This window comes from Euleptes europaea, chromosome 4, assembly GCF_029931775.1.
Source record: "Euleptes europaea isolate rEulEur1 chromosome 4, rEulEur1.hap1, whole genome shotgun sequence".
NCBI lineage: Eukaryota > Metazoa > Chordata > Lepidosauria > Squamata > Sphaerodactylidae > Euleptes > Euleptes europaea.
The window spans coordinates 115310463-115325386 of record NC_079315.1 but is presented as its reverse complement, the minus strand read 5'-3'; the positions used below and the strand labels follow the sequence as shown (position 1 = coordinate 115325386).

At 47.6% G+C, this 14924-nt stretch overlaps 1 protein-coding gene across 1 annotated transcript in view; it reads right to left on the bottom strand.

Moving 5' to 3' along the window:
* PSTPIP2 (proline-serine-threonine phosphatase interacting protein 2) overlaps positions 1-14517 on the bottom strand; it is a 43010-nt gene extending 28493 nt beyond the window's left edge. The window contains exons 1-2 of the mRNA XM_056849079.1: positions 14485-14517; positions 688-788 (exon numbers count right to left, since the gene is read on the bottom strand). Coding sequence (XP_056705057.1) covers positions 688-788; positions 14485-14517 — 134 coding nt within the window. The remainder of the gene's footprint in view (positions 1-687; positions 789-14484) is intronic.
* Between the last annotated feature and the right edge of the window lie 407 nt (positions 14518-14924).

Here is a 14924-nt window from a genome sequence, read left to right as displayed (position 1 = left end):
GTTCCACTTTTAAGGAGCGGCATATGGTTTTCTGCTCACAAGCGAGCCAGGAAGGAAGGTTAGGTTGAGAGAGACTGGCAGGCCCAGGATCACCCCGCAGTAGGGTTGCCAGGTCCCTCTTCGCCAACTGCAGGAGATTTTGGGGGTGGAGCCTGAGGAGGGTGGGGCTTGGGGAGGGGAGGGACTTCAATGCCATAGAGTCCAATTGCCAAAGCGACCATTTTTCTCCAGGTGAACTGATCTCTATCGGCTGGAGATCAGTTGAATTAGCAGTTGAATTAGCTAATTCAACCTGGCAGTTGGCAACCCTACCCTGCAGGCCTCAGAATGGGGGGATTTGAACCCAGGTCTCCTAGACCCTGCTCTGATGCGCTCACCACAACACCTCTAGAGTTGCCAACCTCCAGGTGTGGCCTGGAGAGTTCCCAGAACAACAACTGCTCTCCAGATTGTAGAGATCTGTTCTGGAAATAAAAGGCAGCTTTGAAGGGTATGATGCTATTATACCCTGCTGAGGTATTTCAAGGGGATTACGGTATTATACCCTGCTGAGGTCCCTCCCTCCCCAAACTCCTCCCTCCCCAGGATCCATCCCTAGATCTTCTGGAATTTCTCAACTCGGAGTTGGCTTTCCAAATGGCTCTCTCTACAAACATTTTTGACAATCCTACGAGAGGAGAAACTTACCTTTCCTTCAAGAAGTCTTCAAATTCCTTGCAGTTTTTCCTGCCATCATTCATGTGCTGGGTGATGGCATCATAGCCAGTAGTGCTGATCAAGTCTGTATTCTAGAACACATGAGAACATAAGAAAAGCCTTGTTGGATCTCACCAAGGCCCATCAAGTCCAGCAGTCTGTTCACACAGTGGCCAACCGGGTGCCTCCAAGAAGCCCACAAACAAGACAACTGCGGCAGCATAATTCTGCCTGGGTTCCACAGCACCTAATATAACAGGCATGCTCCTCTGAACCTGGACAGAATTAGGTATGCATCATGACTAATATCCATTTTGACTAGTAGCCCTGGATAGCCCTATCCTCCATGAACATGTCCACTCCCCTCTTCAAGCCTTCAAAGTTATAAGAGCATAAAAAAGGCCACGCTGGATCAGACCAAGGCCCATCAAGTCCCACAGTCTGTCCACACAGTGGCCAAAGAGGTGCCTCCAGAACACCCACAAACGAGATAACTGAAGCGGCACCATCCTGCCTGTGTTCGACAGCACCCAATATATTCGTCATGCTCCTCAGATACTGGAGATAACAGGTATGCATCATGACTAGTATCCATTTTGACTAGTAACCATGAATAGCCCTCTCCTCCATGAACATGTCCACTCCCCTCTTCAAGCCTTCCAAGTTGGCAGCAACCACCACATCCTGGGGCAGGGAGTTCTACAATTTAACTATGTGTTGTGTGAAGAAATATTTAACATAAGAAAGGCCATGCTGGATCACACCAAGGCCCATGAGGTCCTGCAGTCTGTTCACACAGTGGCCAACCAGGTGCCTCTAGGAAGCCCCCAAACAAGACCACTGCAGCAGCACCATCCTGCCTGTGTTTCACAGCACCTCATATATTTGGCATGCTCCTCTGATCCTGGACAGAATTAGGTATGCAACATGACTAATATCCATTTTGACTAGTAGCCCTGGATAGCCCAATCCTCCATGAACATATCCACTCCTCTCTTCAAGCATTCCAAGTTATAAGAGCATAAGAAAGGCCATGCTGGATCAGACCCAGGCCCATCAAGTCCCGCTGTCTGTCCACACAGTGGCCAACCAGGTGCCTCCAGGACACCCACAAACAAGACGACTGCAGCGGCACCATCCTGCCTGTGTTCCACAGCACCCAACATATTAGGCATGCTCCTCTCCCCTCTTCAAGCCTTCCAAGTTGGCAGCGATCACCACATCCCTGGGCAGGGAGTTCCACAATTTAACTATGTGTTGTGTGAAGAAATATTTAACATAAGAAAGGCCCTGCTGGATCACACCAAGGCCCATGAAGTCCCGCAGTCTGTTCACACAGTGGCCAACCAGGGGCCTCTAGGAAGCCCACAAGCAAGACAACTGCAGCACCACCATCCTGCCTGTGTTCCACAGCACGTCATATAACATGCTGCTTTGAAGGGTAACACAACATTTTAAAATTCTTTATTTTGAAACGAGAGATTGTTACCCACATCCAGCAAGTGTGTTTATACGACCTGCTTTGGAGCAACCGGAATGGCCCTTCTAATGACTCCCACAGCCAACAAGACTTGCAGCTTTAGCTTTCCGTCTGTAAAATGGGCACAGTCTGGATTTCTCATAAGTCTGCTGGTGTGAGGCTGACCAGACACGGATTGCAAAACATTTTGAGAACCCCACAGGAAAGACAGGTGGATGAAGCCCCAGCTTGCACAACACAAGCTGGAAAATGGCTACAGAGAACGACGATTTGTAGCCCATCGGCTAAGATACAGGGTTCCCCAACGTGGTGCTCGGGGCCCCGTGGCGCTCACTGAAACCTTTTCTGGTTTTAGGAACTGAGTGGGTCCAGGTAGGGCTTTTGCCCAGCAAGGCTGCTGATTAGGGTTGCCAACCTCCAGGTGGTGGCTGGAAATCTCCTGCTATTTCAACTGATCTCCAGGTGATTTCCAGGTCACCTGTCACCTGATCTCCAGGTGACAGGTGACATTTAATCCCCTGGAGAAAATGGCCGCTTTGGCCATTGGATTCTATGGCATTGAAGTCCCTCCCCTCCCCAAACCCCTCCCTCCTCAGGCTCCATCCCCAAAAACCTCCCGCCGGTGGCAAAGAGGGACCTGGCAACCCTAATTACAACTGATCTCCAGTCTACGGAGATTAGTTCCCCTGGCGGAAATGGCAGTTTCAGAGGGCTGATTCTATGGTACATTGGCGATTCTAGGTGAAATCCTTTCTAAATTCACTCCTCCATTGGTGTTACTCCCAAATCTCCAGGAACTTCCAGAGCCAAAGCTAGCAACAATAATCAGAAGAGGTTTGAGCCTATGTACAAACTAGGTGCAGTAGGGCTATTTCCCTATTTTTCAGGTCAGTTTTACTACAACAATGGCATTTTCCGGTTTTTATTATGTTTGTAGTTTGTATTTTCTTTTGCAACTAATTTGATCACAATTTGCTTTCCAATATAACGGCAAGATAAGAATCCAGCTGACTTCAAAGGCAAAGCTGTTTTGGCATCAGCTCCTAAGTGAGCACCATGCATATTATTTTGAGTGTACGCGTGCAGACGCATATATAACAAAACTAGGCTCCACATTGGCGCACTCCAGCGCGACCAACAGACAGAAGATGAGAGAGCAGGCTGTAGCGGTAAATGCAGTCTGAGTTCTCTGTGTTTGGAACTTCTCAGTAGGGTTGCCAGCTCCGGGTAGGGGTAATACCTGGAGGCGGAGCCTGGGCAGGGCGGGGTTTGGGAAGGGGAGGGATTTCCGCCACAGAGTACAATGCCATAGAGACCATCCTCCAAGGCAACCGTTTTCTCCAGGGGAACTGATCTCGATCGCCTGGAGATTAATTGTAAAAGTGGGAGATCTCCAGGCTCCACCTGGAGGTTAGTAATCAAAAAACGGTTTGCAAGTGCTAAGTAGGGAGTGTGGAAATCAAGAAAGTAGCACAAGACAATTCTTTCTATAATAAGACCACCAAACTATAGCAATTAGTGCTATTAAGAATATGTATTGGAAACATACAAAGAACAAAATTCTGGAGCAAAAAAGTATCACATAGGTAATTAAGACCCCAACTTTCAATAAGGGCTTTACAATACAAATATGAGCCCAAATTCTCAATCCTTATTCAGTCTACATAAATAATTTCATAAAGTGCATGAGTGAACCATGGGAACAATACTCAGTCCTTATAGAGTCCGCATGAATAATTTCATAAAGTGCATCAGTAGGTCGCAAAAGCAAGATGAAGGGCAATGGAAATCCGGTATAATTCCATTTCGTGCAGTCTTTTTCAAGCCTTCGATCTTTTTGTGCCGTCCAGATACAAGGAAAGGGTACACTCCTATGTGCATTGACTGAATAGTGCACAAAAAGATTGAAGGCTTGAAAAAGACTGCATGAAATGGAATTATACCGGATTTCCATTGCCCTTCATCTTGCTTTTGCGACCGACTGATGCACTTTATGAAATTATTCATGCGGACTCTATAAGGACTGAGTATTGTTCCTGTGGTTCACTCATGCACTTTATGAAATTATTTATGTAGACTGAATAAGGATTGAGAATTTGGGCTCATATTTGTATTGTAAAGCCCTTATTGAAAGTTGGGGTCTTAATTACCTATGTGATACTTTTTTGCTCCAGAATTTTGTTCTTTGTATGTTTCCAATACATATTCTTAATAGCACTAATTGCTATAGTTTGGTCTTCTTATTATAGAAAGAATTGTCTTGTGCTACTTTCTTGATTTCCACACTCCACCTGGAGGTTGGCAACCCTATGTCGGGAGTGACTGGACTTGCAGCCGACTGCTTAAATGTCCGCAAGACTCCTGGTTGTCATATTCGGTGTAATTTGACTTTCAGCAAACTGAGAATCTCCAACCACCTCCAAACCGTTTCTCCAACCTCCACGCCGGGGAAATCTTCCGGGTTGCAAGCAGGAATTTCTCGATTTAGCTCATGGGGAGTGACCGAGCTCCAATTTCACCATACTAATAATTACGCAGTGGGCTACAACTCCTGAACGAGCCAGCGGGAAAAACACAATAGAAGAAGTGGATTCTGCATCGTGCAGTATCGGAGGAAGTGAAAGAGGCAGCTGAGAAATCAAGAGTCTTCCCAGGCCTTCCTAAACATCTGGGACACCTTTGAGGGGAGACCTCACAGGAGGAATCCCACCCACAGTAGCTACGGTTGCCAACTTTGGACTGAGAAATTCCCGGAGATTTGGGGGTGGAGCCTGGAAAGGGTGGAGTTTGGGGAGGAGCAGAGATGGGGTGCCAGAGTCTACCTTCTGCAGTAGGGTAGCCAACCTCCAGATACTAGCTGGCGATCTCCTGATATTACAACTGATCTCCAGCTGATAGAGGTCAGTTCCCCTGGAGAAAATGACCACTTTGGCAATTGGACTCTATGGCATTGAAGTCCCTCCCCTCCCCAAACCCTGCCCCTCCTCAGGCTCCATCCCTAAAACCTCCCATCGGTGACGAAGAGGGACCTGGCAACCCTCCACTCCCTGCATGTTTTGCTCGTGTTTTAGCCAGAATGTGGAAAATGCAGGCAAAACGCGCGGGGAGAGCGAGACAACCTCTGATGGGCGGAAAAGGCATGCATAATCACAAAAGAAAGACCCCAAAGCAGCGGGGAAACGTCCCTGCATAAAAAGCCAATGAGGACAGCCAGCCAACATAAGCAAGGCTTTTCTTTACCACTAGCATGTCCTAGTAGAGAATATATTCCTTGCTGGGGGGACAACAACCCCAGAATTCTCTCTAGCCCAGGGAGAGGCCTTTGTGTAAGAACTGTTTTGTGTAAATGACAGGCACCCAGCGGACTGGAGCAACTGCCCCTCGGACAAAGAAGGGGCAGCCATCACATTTCTATTTTAAATGGATGCAGGAAAACCCAGGTTCCAATCCCGGCTCCGCCATGGAGGTTTGCTGGTAGGCCGTGGGCCAGTCACACGCACTCGTCCTAACCTACCTCGCGGGGTTGTCGTGAGGATAAAATGGAGGAGAGGGGAAGGATGCAAGCCACTTTGGGTCCCCGTTGGGGAGAGAGGCAGGGTATAAATGAAGTAAATAAAAGGGGGGAAATACATAGAATTCTCTCTAGCCCATGGGGGAGGGAGGGAGAAGAAGAGGAGGAAGAGGAGGAAGAGGAAGAAGAGCTGGTTTTTATATGCCGACTTTCTCTACCACTTAAGGAAGACTCAAACTGGCTTACAATCACCTTCCCTTCCCCTCCCCACAACACACACCCTGTGAGGTAGGTGGGGCTGAGAGAGCTGTGACTAGCCCAAGGTCGACCAGCTGGCTTCATGTGTAGGAGTGTGGAATCAAACCCGGTTCTCCAGATTAGAGTCCACCGCTCCAAACCACCGCTCTTAACCACTACACCATGCTACACCATTACACCATGCTAACCATGGAGAATGTTTTTGTGTACATGCCAGGCAATATCAGGGTACTCAAAGGTTGAGTGGAAAAGAACTCAATTATACTATAAAATATATTTATTGAAGAGCGCTCGTGCAGATATTAAAAACAAGCCTATATGGCAACAAATACAAGGTTGATAGTCTAAAACCACATGCCCAATGCTTAAATGCCCGCCAAGACTCCTGGTTGTCATATTCAGTGTAATTTGACTTTCAGCAAACTGAGAATCTCCAACCACCTCCAAACTGCTTCTCCAACCACCACGCTGGGGAAATCATCCGGGTTGCAAGATTTAACTCATGGCGGGCGAGCTCGTATGCAAGCAAGGGAGATGCCAACTCCAGGAGCATTGAGAGCCATTAACTGCCAACTGACCGTGGTCCATTCTACCAAGTCATTCTCCTGCACGCATAACCCAGGCTCCAATAAAACTTTAGAAAGGTCAGCCATGATCAGCCTTCCCCTGCCAAATCACCAGTCCTGGTAGAAGAGTCTAGCTCCAAACACTCCTTCTCGATACAGATGCAAACTCCAGAAGAATCCCTACAAGTGTACCCCAGTCTCTTGCTTTTACCCATATGAATGGGACCATATTGCCCGAATCCTGCAAACAGCCTTCCTTCTATGTGGCCGCAGTCCGGAAATTGCCACCCACTCGTAACTATGTCCTCGTTTTCCGGAAGAAACTGTACTAAACAAAGAAACATCAGGCTGTACTTTTTTTGCAAAGCGAAGCAGGAAGGGAGAAGTGGGAAGGAGGAGGAAGTGAGAGACAGCAATTCCGAGAGGCTGAGTGGCCGAAAGCCAGAGCAGAAGGAAACGCAAATCCCACAAGCCACACTGGCTGTTCTCAGCTCTTATATTTGACGCTGTCGATGACCGAGAGCAAAATTACACTTTAATGTAGGAAGAGGGTAGCGCCTGGGCATCCCTTCCTTTCTACTGCTCTGATGCTATCCCTTTGATGTGTAGATTGCTACTCATAGGGCTGTGGTCCCCAACATGGTGGCCATGGGTGCCATGGCACCCGCCGACACCGTTTCTTGCACCCGCCAAGTGTTTTTAGGAAGTGGGCAGAGCCAGGTAGGGCTTTTGCCCAGTAAGTCTTCTGACTGGCTGTGCAGATTTTTTTTTTAATGTTGCTTTGGCAGCAGCGGCCAGCACAACACAAGGATCTACGCTGTGTTACTGAAGTTAAGGCAGCAATCTTTTTGTGGCTGGCTCCACCTCCTGTAGCAGCCATATTGTTGCTGTGCCCACTGTGCTGGGTCTGAATTCCAAATGTGCCCAAAGGCACGAAAAGGTTGGGGACCCTTAGGGAATCTTTCTTCCTTTCAGCAAACGCCTTCTCTTACACACTTTCTCTCTCCATCTCGCTACCCAGACAGCAGGACATGCTTCCTGCACTTCAATCCATCCTAGTTAGACTAGATTAGAATCTACTGTCTCTACTCTATCCTGTCTATAACGGAGTTTGTTACAATAAAGGATTCATATTTATTTGCGAAGATAAAAGGCTCTTTGTGTAACTTTATTCGCTATAGCAGCCAACACAAACACACCGGGCAATTCCACTGTGCCATGTGCTTTGAGCACCCTGCTAATTTAATATTTTATCAGGTTATGGGCCCAGCACACTTCTGCTAGTATTCTATCGCTTCCAAATTTTTCTTTAAGATAAAAGTCTGGTTTACACACACAAGAGAATGAGGTGGTAGGGGAATTCCAGCGTTGAAGGCTCCTTTGCTTTAAAAAGAGAAGACTCCACGCAACTAGAAAGCCAGCAGAGAAGGGAGAAAGATTCTTCCCCCCTCTCTTTGCTTGCTGCTTTTCTAACAGCAGGGAAATTTTTAATATAGGGAAACATTTCATCGTGTAGTTCTCCACCGGCAGCCCGATGTTGTGTGGCCCATTTTACCCCATTGGTGTTTTAGCGCCTCATTCTCTTGCATAAGAAAAGCTGGCCTCAAAAGCATTCATGGGGAAGGGGAACTGGATGAGGGCTTCAGCATAAGGATGTTAACCGGTTTACCTCCTCAACCCAATAGCCATTTTGGGTATGTATGGTTTCAATTAGCCATGGGGGGGGGGGCGTGAAAGAGGAGTGCCCATACTTAGGACTTAGCGGTCTCAAGGAATAACAACTGATCTCCAAACTACAGAGATCAGTTCTCCTGGAGGAAATGGCAGGAGACTTGGACGCCATGGGATCATATCCCTGTCCTCCCCAGGCACTAGCCCCAAATCAGTTGACAGGTCCCCCGGCCACTGGCGAGGGATGGGGGGGTAGGGTTACCAGATTCAGGTTGGGAAACTTGGAAATTTGGGGGTGGAGCCTGGGGAGGACAAGGACCTCTGTGGAGTAGAGTCCTACCTCCAAAGCATCCATTTTCTCCAGGGGAACTGATCTCTGTAGCCTGGAGATGAGCTGTAATTCCGGGGGATCCCCAGGTCCCACCTGGAGGCTGGCATCTCTACCCCCAAATCTCCAGGAATTTCTCCCATAGTCAGCAACCCTATCCATACTGTACCTGATCCCAGCCCCTCTATGTGATGTTAAGCCTCAAACGAAATCAGATCTTTTTTTTATTTAGCTATTTATACCTCATTTTTCTCCTTAATGGGAGCCCAAAATGGCTTAAATTTTATCTCAATTTTATCCTCAAATTCACCCTGTGAGGTAGGTTAGGCTGAGAGAGAATCGGTCCATTTAAGCTGCTGTTGCAACCCTTAACTGCAGCAGTTCTCAAGGGTCTTCAGGAAAGATTCCTTCCCAGCTCGGCTTTCCAGGACTATTTTAACTAAAGATGAAAGGTCGAATGGCAACACCCCATGCACGTACAACATGGTTTTCCTCTTCCTTCCCTGTCAAGTTTGCACAATACTATCAGGGCCCACTTATTTTACATATTTATGAGCTGAAACAAGCTAACCAAATTTGGGACAGGTACATTCTGAAAACACTTTCCAGATCAGCCGATCGTGGTACAATGTTATACATCGTTCAGCAGCTCCCTGTTTCATCCTCCCGGCCCAATAACATCTTGGCTTCTGCAAAGCAAATTTTTGGGAAAGATAAATCCCCTTCTCAAATGCTTTTTGTTCAACCTTGCTACTTCAAGGGACCCCGGCTCCATAAAGGTAGAGAAAAGCAGGGGTATAAAAACCAACTCTTCTTCTTTCCCTGACCAATACCCTCGGCTGTAAAGTTACCAACCTCCAGGTGGGGCCTGGAGGTCTCCCAAAATTACAACCATCTCCAGACTACAGCAATCATTCCCCCTGGAGAACATGGCAGTTTCAGAGGGCTGACCGTGTGGTATACCACAGACTCTAGGTGAAATCCCTCCCCAAATTCCCCCTGCACAGCCCCCATTCCCAGATCTCCAGGAATTTCCCAGGCTGGAGTTGGCAACTCTAAATACCTGTCTGGCACATTTTCAAAAAAATCTTGCCTTTTCTCCCAGGAGCTCAGGGCAGCATATATGAGTCTCCCTTTCTCATTCTGTCCTCACAACAAGCTTGTGACGCAGGTTGTGACGCACCCCACGCAACGCGCCTACGTCGACTCCGGGTTTACCTGGAAGCGACGCGGACGCTTTAGCAGTTTTGGCCGAAACTCTATAGCTTCCACAGAGTTTTAGCCGAGGTTGCCAGAGCATCCACGTCGCTTCTGGGTAAACCCAAAAGTGACACACTTGCTGCATGCGTGCGTGCACACAGTGCCCGCCAGCCCTCAACTGGTCAGCGGGCAGCCCAGTGGATTGGCGGGATTTTACCCGCCGCCACCGGGCACTTGGCAACCCTATGTCCCAACCAAGTGACATTTAAGTCATATCGGGCCCTCGTAATGATTAAGTGACACCTAGGGTTGCCAGCTTCGAATTGGGAAAGACCTTAAGATTGTTGGGGCGGAGCTTGAAGAGGGTGGGGTTTGGAGAGGGGACTTCAATGCCATAGAGTCCAATTGCTAAAGCGGCCATTTTCTCCAGGGCAACTGATCTCTATCGGCTGGAGATCAGTTGTAATAGCAGGAGACCTCCAGCTAGAACCTGGAGGTTGGCAAGCAACCCTAGCGACACCTCTGGGTTAAAGGAAGATACGTGTCCCCAGACTCTGAGGCACATACAGTGTCTGCATATCAGGAAACCCAAAAAGGCTAAAACAGCCAGTAAAACTGGCTTGCTTTTACAACCCCTCGACTGTAGCAATTTGAAACCTGATTCTTCTTTGCTGGACAAAAGACTTTGGCATAACTTCACGCTGAAAACTGCAGGGGAATGTATTGCACTCATACCCAAACTGATTCCTAAAGTTGCAGGTCGGCCACCCAGAAAATCGGGAGTGAGGTCAGCGTGTGGAACAGCCCATACACTTGCGTGCCTTTGTGCTTTCACACACACTGTATAATGCACTTTAAATCCACTTTCAATGCACTTTAGGGATTGTCTGCACGTGGAACACAGTAGAATCCAGTTGCAAAGGTCCTTGAAAGTGGAGGGAAAGTGTCTTCAAGGTCTTAAAATCAGAACCTAGAAAACCTGCTTTACTCCTCTTTTTTATTTTGTAACATCTGGCCTGACGAATAGCTCTGGGGAACTCAAAAGCCGACACACTGTTATGTGTCCTTGGGTTGGTAGCAAGAAAAAGCATTGCATGGATATTGTTTCCAGCATGGAACCACCCAACTTCCTTTCGATTTGCTCCTCCGCTCAGCCTTGGTTTCCCTCCCCCTCCCTTTAAATGCTACAAGAGACCTCGGCAAAGCAAAGGAACAGGAAACAAAACCCTGCAGAGGCATTTACAAAAACCGATGGCTGCAAGGTTTGCCCAAACCAGGAATTGCTTCATCATTTCTCCTGCCGCTTGTTATCGTGTGTATTTACATAATAACAGAAGCAGACAATAGAGGCATTCTCCCAGGGCTTATTGCAGACTAACAGGCAAGGGAAACACATCACACATCTGGAATGGCTGTGGCCACAATGTTAGACTTTTCCAACTTCAACAGCAGGAGAGAAATGCAAGAATAAAGGGGCAAAGCAGAGGAAACTGCAGAGGGTGTGTAGCTTCACGTATCTGACCCATTCATTCAAAAAGCAGGGTGTTAATTCTTACACACACTTGTGTTGATGGGGGAATAGGGTTGCCAACCTTCCGGTGGGTCCTGGCGTTCTCTCTGAATTACATCTGATCACCAGACGACAGAGATCAGTTCCCCTGCGGGAAATGGCAACTTCAGAGGGCAGACTGTATGGCATACCACGAAGTCTGGGAGAAACAGAAGTCCTAGAGCTACATCACATCCCCTCCAAGCTCCCCCCTCCCCAGACTCCACCCTCCTGAGATCCGACCCTCAAATCTCCAGGGATTTTTTGAGCCAGTGTTGGGAACTTCAATGGCACTGAACCACACATCTCTGGTTACTCAACCTGGTACCGTTTCTCCCGAAACGGCTGTGGAGAAAAGTATGTCCGAACTTCTGGGAGACCCTCCTTCCCTACGGGGATAACTTATGTATAGTCCAGTTTGATTGTCTGTATGTCTGATGTTTAATCTGATGTTTAATCAAGAGGAGCAAATGACCAGGGAAACACTCCTGATCAATGAGGGATCTCTCCCCGGCTTTTAAAAATGAGATACCCATTGGGGCATGGAGAAGACCACGCTCAACCACCTACAGAGAGGGGGCAATTGGACACAGTTTAAATTTGGGAAGGAAGAAAAAAGTTGGCAAGCTGTCTAAAGCAGTGGTGAACATTTCCCTCTCTCTCTGGAAATCTGTGCGCAGGATTAGTGAATCTGCTGTCTGCTTATAGACCTGCATTTGCTTCCACTATGTTCTGTTAACACATCTCTAAATAAAGCAAATGTTATAAAGAGACCACCTCTCCCATTGCTCTTCTATTTAAAGAAAACACAGCACTGGAGCAGTGCCTTTGAAACTCTCAGGTACTGGGAGCATATTTAAAAAAAAAAAAAAATTCCAACATACAGGTTTCCCCATAAAACCAAAAACACATAATGAGCAAGTCATAAACTCATACCATTGCGCAAAGTCCGGTTCCCAAGCCGCTGACATAGAGTTTCGAAAGCCAGTACTCTTCAATGAAACTTGCCATTATTACAGAACGTTGTGACTATTTAAAGCCTCCTCAGTAACAACAGTAAGGGGTATTATTACCCCTGATAGTTGGGGAGATAGTATATGAAGTCTGCCTATTCGAGGTTACCTACCAATCAAAACAAAGAACTCTGCACATGTTCATAAACACTCTCCTTTTGGGGAACATTTAACATTTGCATAGCGCTGTCAGTGTTCACAGAGATTCCTGTATTTCATCACAACAGTCTTGTGAGGAAGACCAGTATTCCCCATCTTAGAGAAACGTGAGGAGGTTAAACCCACAGATTTCCTGGCTCATAGATTCTTAGCCAACACCCTATAATAGCTCCCACAAGAAGGAAAATAAGAACAAGGAAATTCACCCAAACACAGAAGACCAAAGGAGTCCTTCTCACAGAAGAAAAGTACTGCCTGCACCCAACCAGCAAGAACTGGAGCTAAACCAGACCCAACTAGAGTTTTCTTTTATTTATTCGTTCATCTCATCTAAATATTTATACCCCAATTTTCTCTCCAGTGGGGAGGGGGGAGACCGAAAGCGGCTCCCAGTCCCAACACCATCATAAAGTGTTGGACTAGGATCTAGGAAACCCAGGTTCGAATCCCCACTCAGCCAGGGAAGCATGCTGGGTGACCTTGGGCCAGTCACACGCTCTCAGCCTTGCCTACCTCACAGGGCTGTTGTGAGCATAATAAAATGGAGGAGAGGAGAAAGCTGTAAGCTGCTTGGGGTCTCCATCGGGGAGAAAGACGGGACAAAAATAAAATAAATAAAATAAAAAATTCCCTCTTCCTCCATTTTATCTGCACAACAACCACCCTGTGAGGTTGGTTGGGCCACCCGCAAGAGAGCATCAGGCCCAAGGTCACATGGACACATGAAGCTGCCTTATACTGAATCAGACCCTTGGCCCATCAAAGTCAGTTTTGTCTACTCAGACCGGCAGCAGCTCTCCAGGGTCTCAGGCAGAGGTCTTTCCCATCACCTACTTGCCCAGTCCTTTTAACTGGAGATGCCGGGGATTGAACCTGTGACCTGCTGCATGCCAAGCAGATGCTCTACCACTGAGCCACGGCTTCTTCCCCTCCTCTACCACTGAGCCACAGTCACCCGGCGAGCTTCCATGGCAGAACGGGGGATTGGAACCTGGTCATCCCAGGGCACTCTAACCTCTACACCACAGTGTCTTTTATACCTTTAAAAGCAGCCAATCGAGTATAGCACCATGATTGGGGAGACCCAGGTTCGAATCCCCCCCAAAACTGTCACTGGCACAACTTTTGAGCATGCCACTTTCCCTCCCTTCCTCACTGGGTTGAGGGAAGGCAGGGAAGAGGAGAATCCCACCCCTCACTCTGCACTCCTTAATAATAGGGCGAAACGCATGGGAGGTTTTGCCACTCTCTAAATGCACATTTCCCCCAGCCAAATTCTCAAAACTAACAAAAATAAGCCCCCATGCAGAGTTTTGAGAATTCAGATGGGGGGAAATGTGCATCTAGAGCACTGGTTCCCAACCGGGGGTCCATGGACCCCCAGGGGTCCGCGAGAACTTAATTAAGGTCCGTGAAGCAAAGTTATAAACCCATAATAAATTAATATTTTCAATTAAAAGTTCTCTATTATAAAAATATATATTCAAATATAATTCTAAGTTTAATGTTTAACTAACAGTTATGATTAAAGTTTATTTTCAAATTCTCGGAATTTTTATTTTGAACCTTGGGGTCCCTGCACCGAACAAAAAAGTCCTAGCGGTCCCTGGTCAAAAAAAGGTTGGGAACCAGTGATCTAGAGCGTAGGAAATCCAAGGCAAAACCTCCCGTGCGTACAGAGAGAAGGAATAAATCCGCCCCCACCCCGGGGTATTGCTTTCCCCATCTGCTAGGGCAGGGATTCTCAACAAGGGGGGGATTTCAGGTCTCCAGGGGGGGAATCGGGACCACTATTCAGCAAAGCGCCTATTATTTGGCATGCCCCTTTCGAGATAGACTTATTTGGGGAAGAGGGGGGATTGCATTCTGAACAATGGTGAAAGGGGGGAATGGAGCAAAAAAAGGTTGAGACCCACGGTGCTAGGGTCACCCTTTCTCTGCCCCCCACCCACCCTTAAAGGAACCCTTACAAGATCTGGCTCTGACCCTCAGGGGCTGGCTACCCCTCCCACCTGGGGTCACCCGAGCTGACCCCCTGGGCACAGCGGCTCACCCAAAAGTGGGCCTTGAAGAGGGTCTCCGGCATCCTGCCCGCCGGGCGATCGAATCCCCACCAGGTGCCAAAAAGTGGCTGGACCAGATCAGGCGGAGACGATGAAGTTCCTCAATTCTCCCCGCCTTCCGCCGGGTCCTAAAGCCTCCTTTTTACGAAGGGGAAAAAAACACTAATTTCCTTTTTTTTGTTCTGTAGAAAAGAGGCAGAGTCTCATGGCTAAACTAGCGCAACTTGTTCATCTGAAACCAACTGATGAATTTGGGTTGAGATGGCAGCCTTTTTAGGATTACTATTGTAGTGGTAAGGAAATGAGCCAATAAGGTTGGACGAAATTTAAAAGAGAATTTTCAGAGGTATATAAGATGTCCTGTCTTTGTCATAGGCTGTCAAAGATAGGACATTTTGGAGGACTTTCATTCATAGGGTCGCCATGAGTC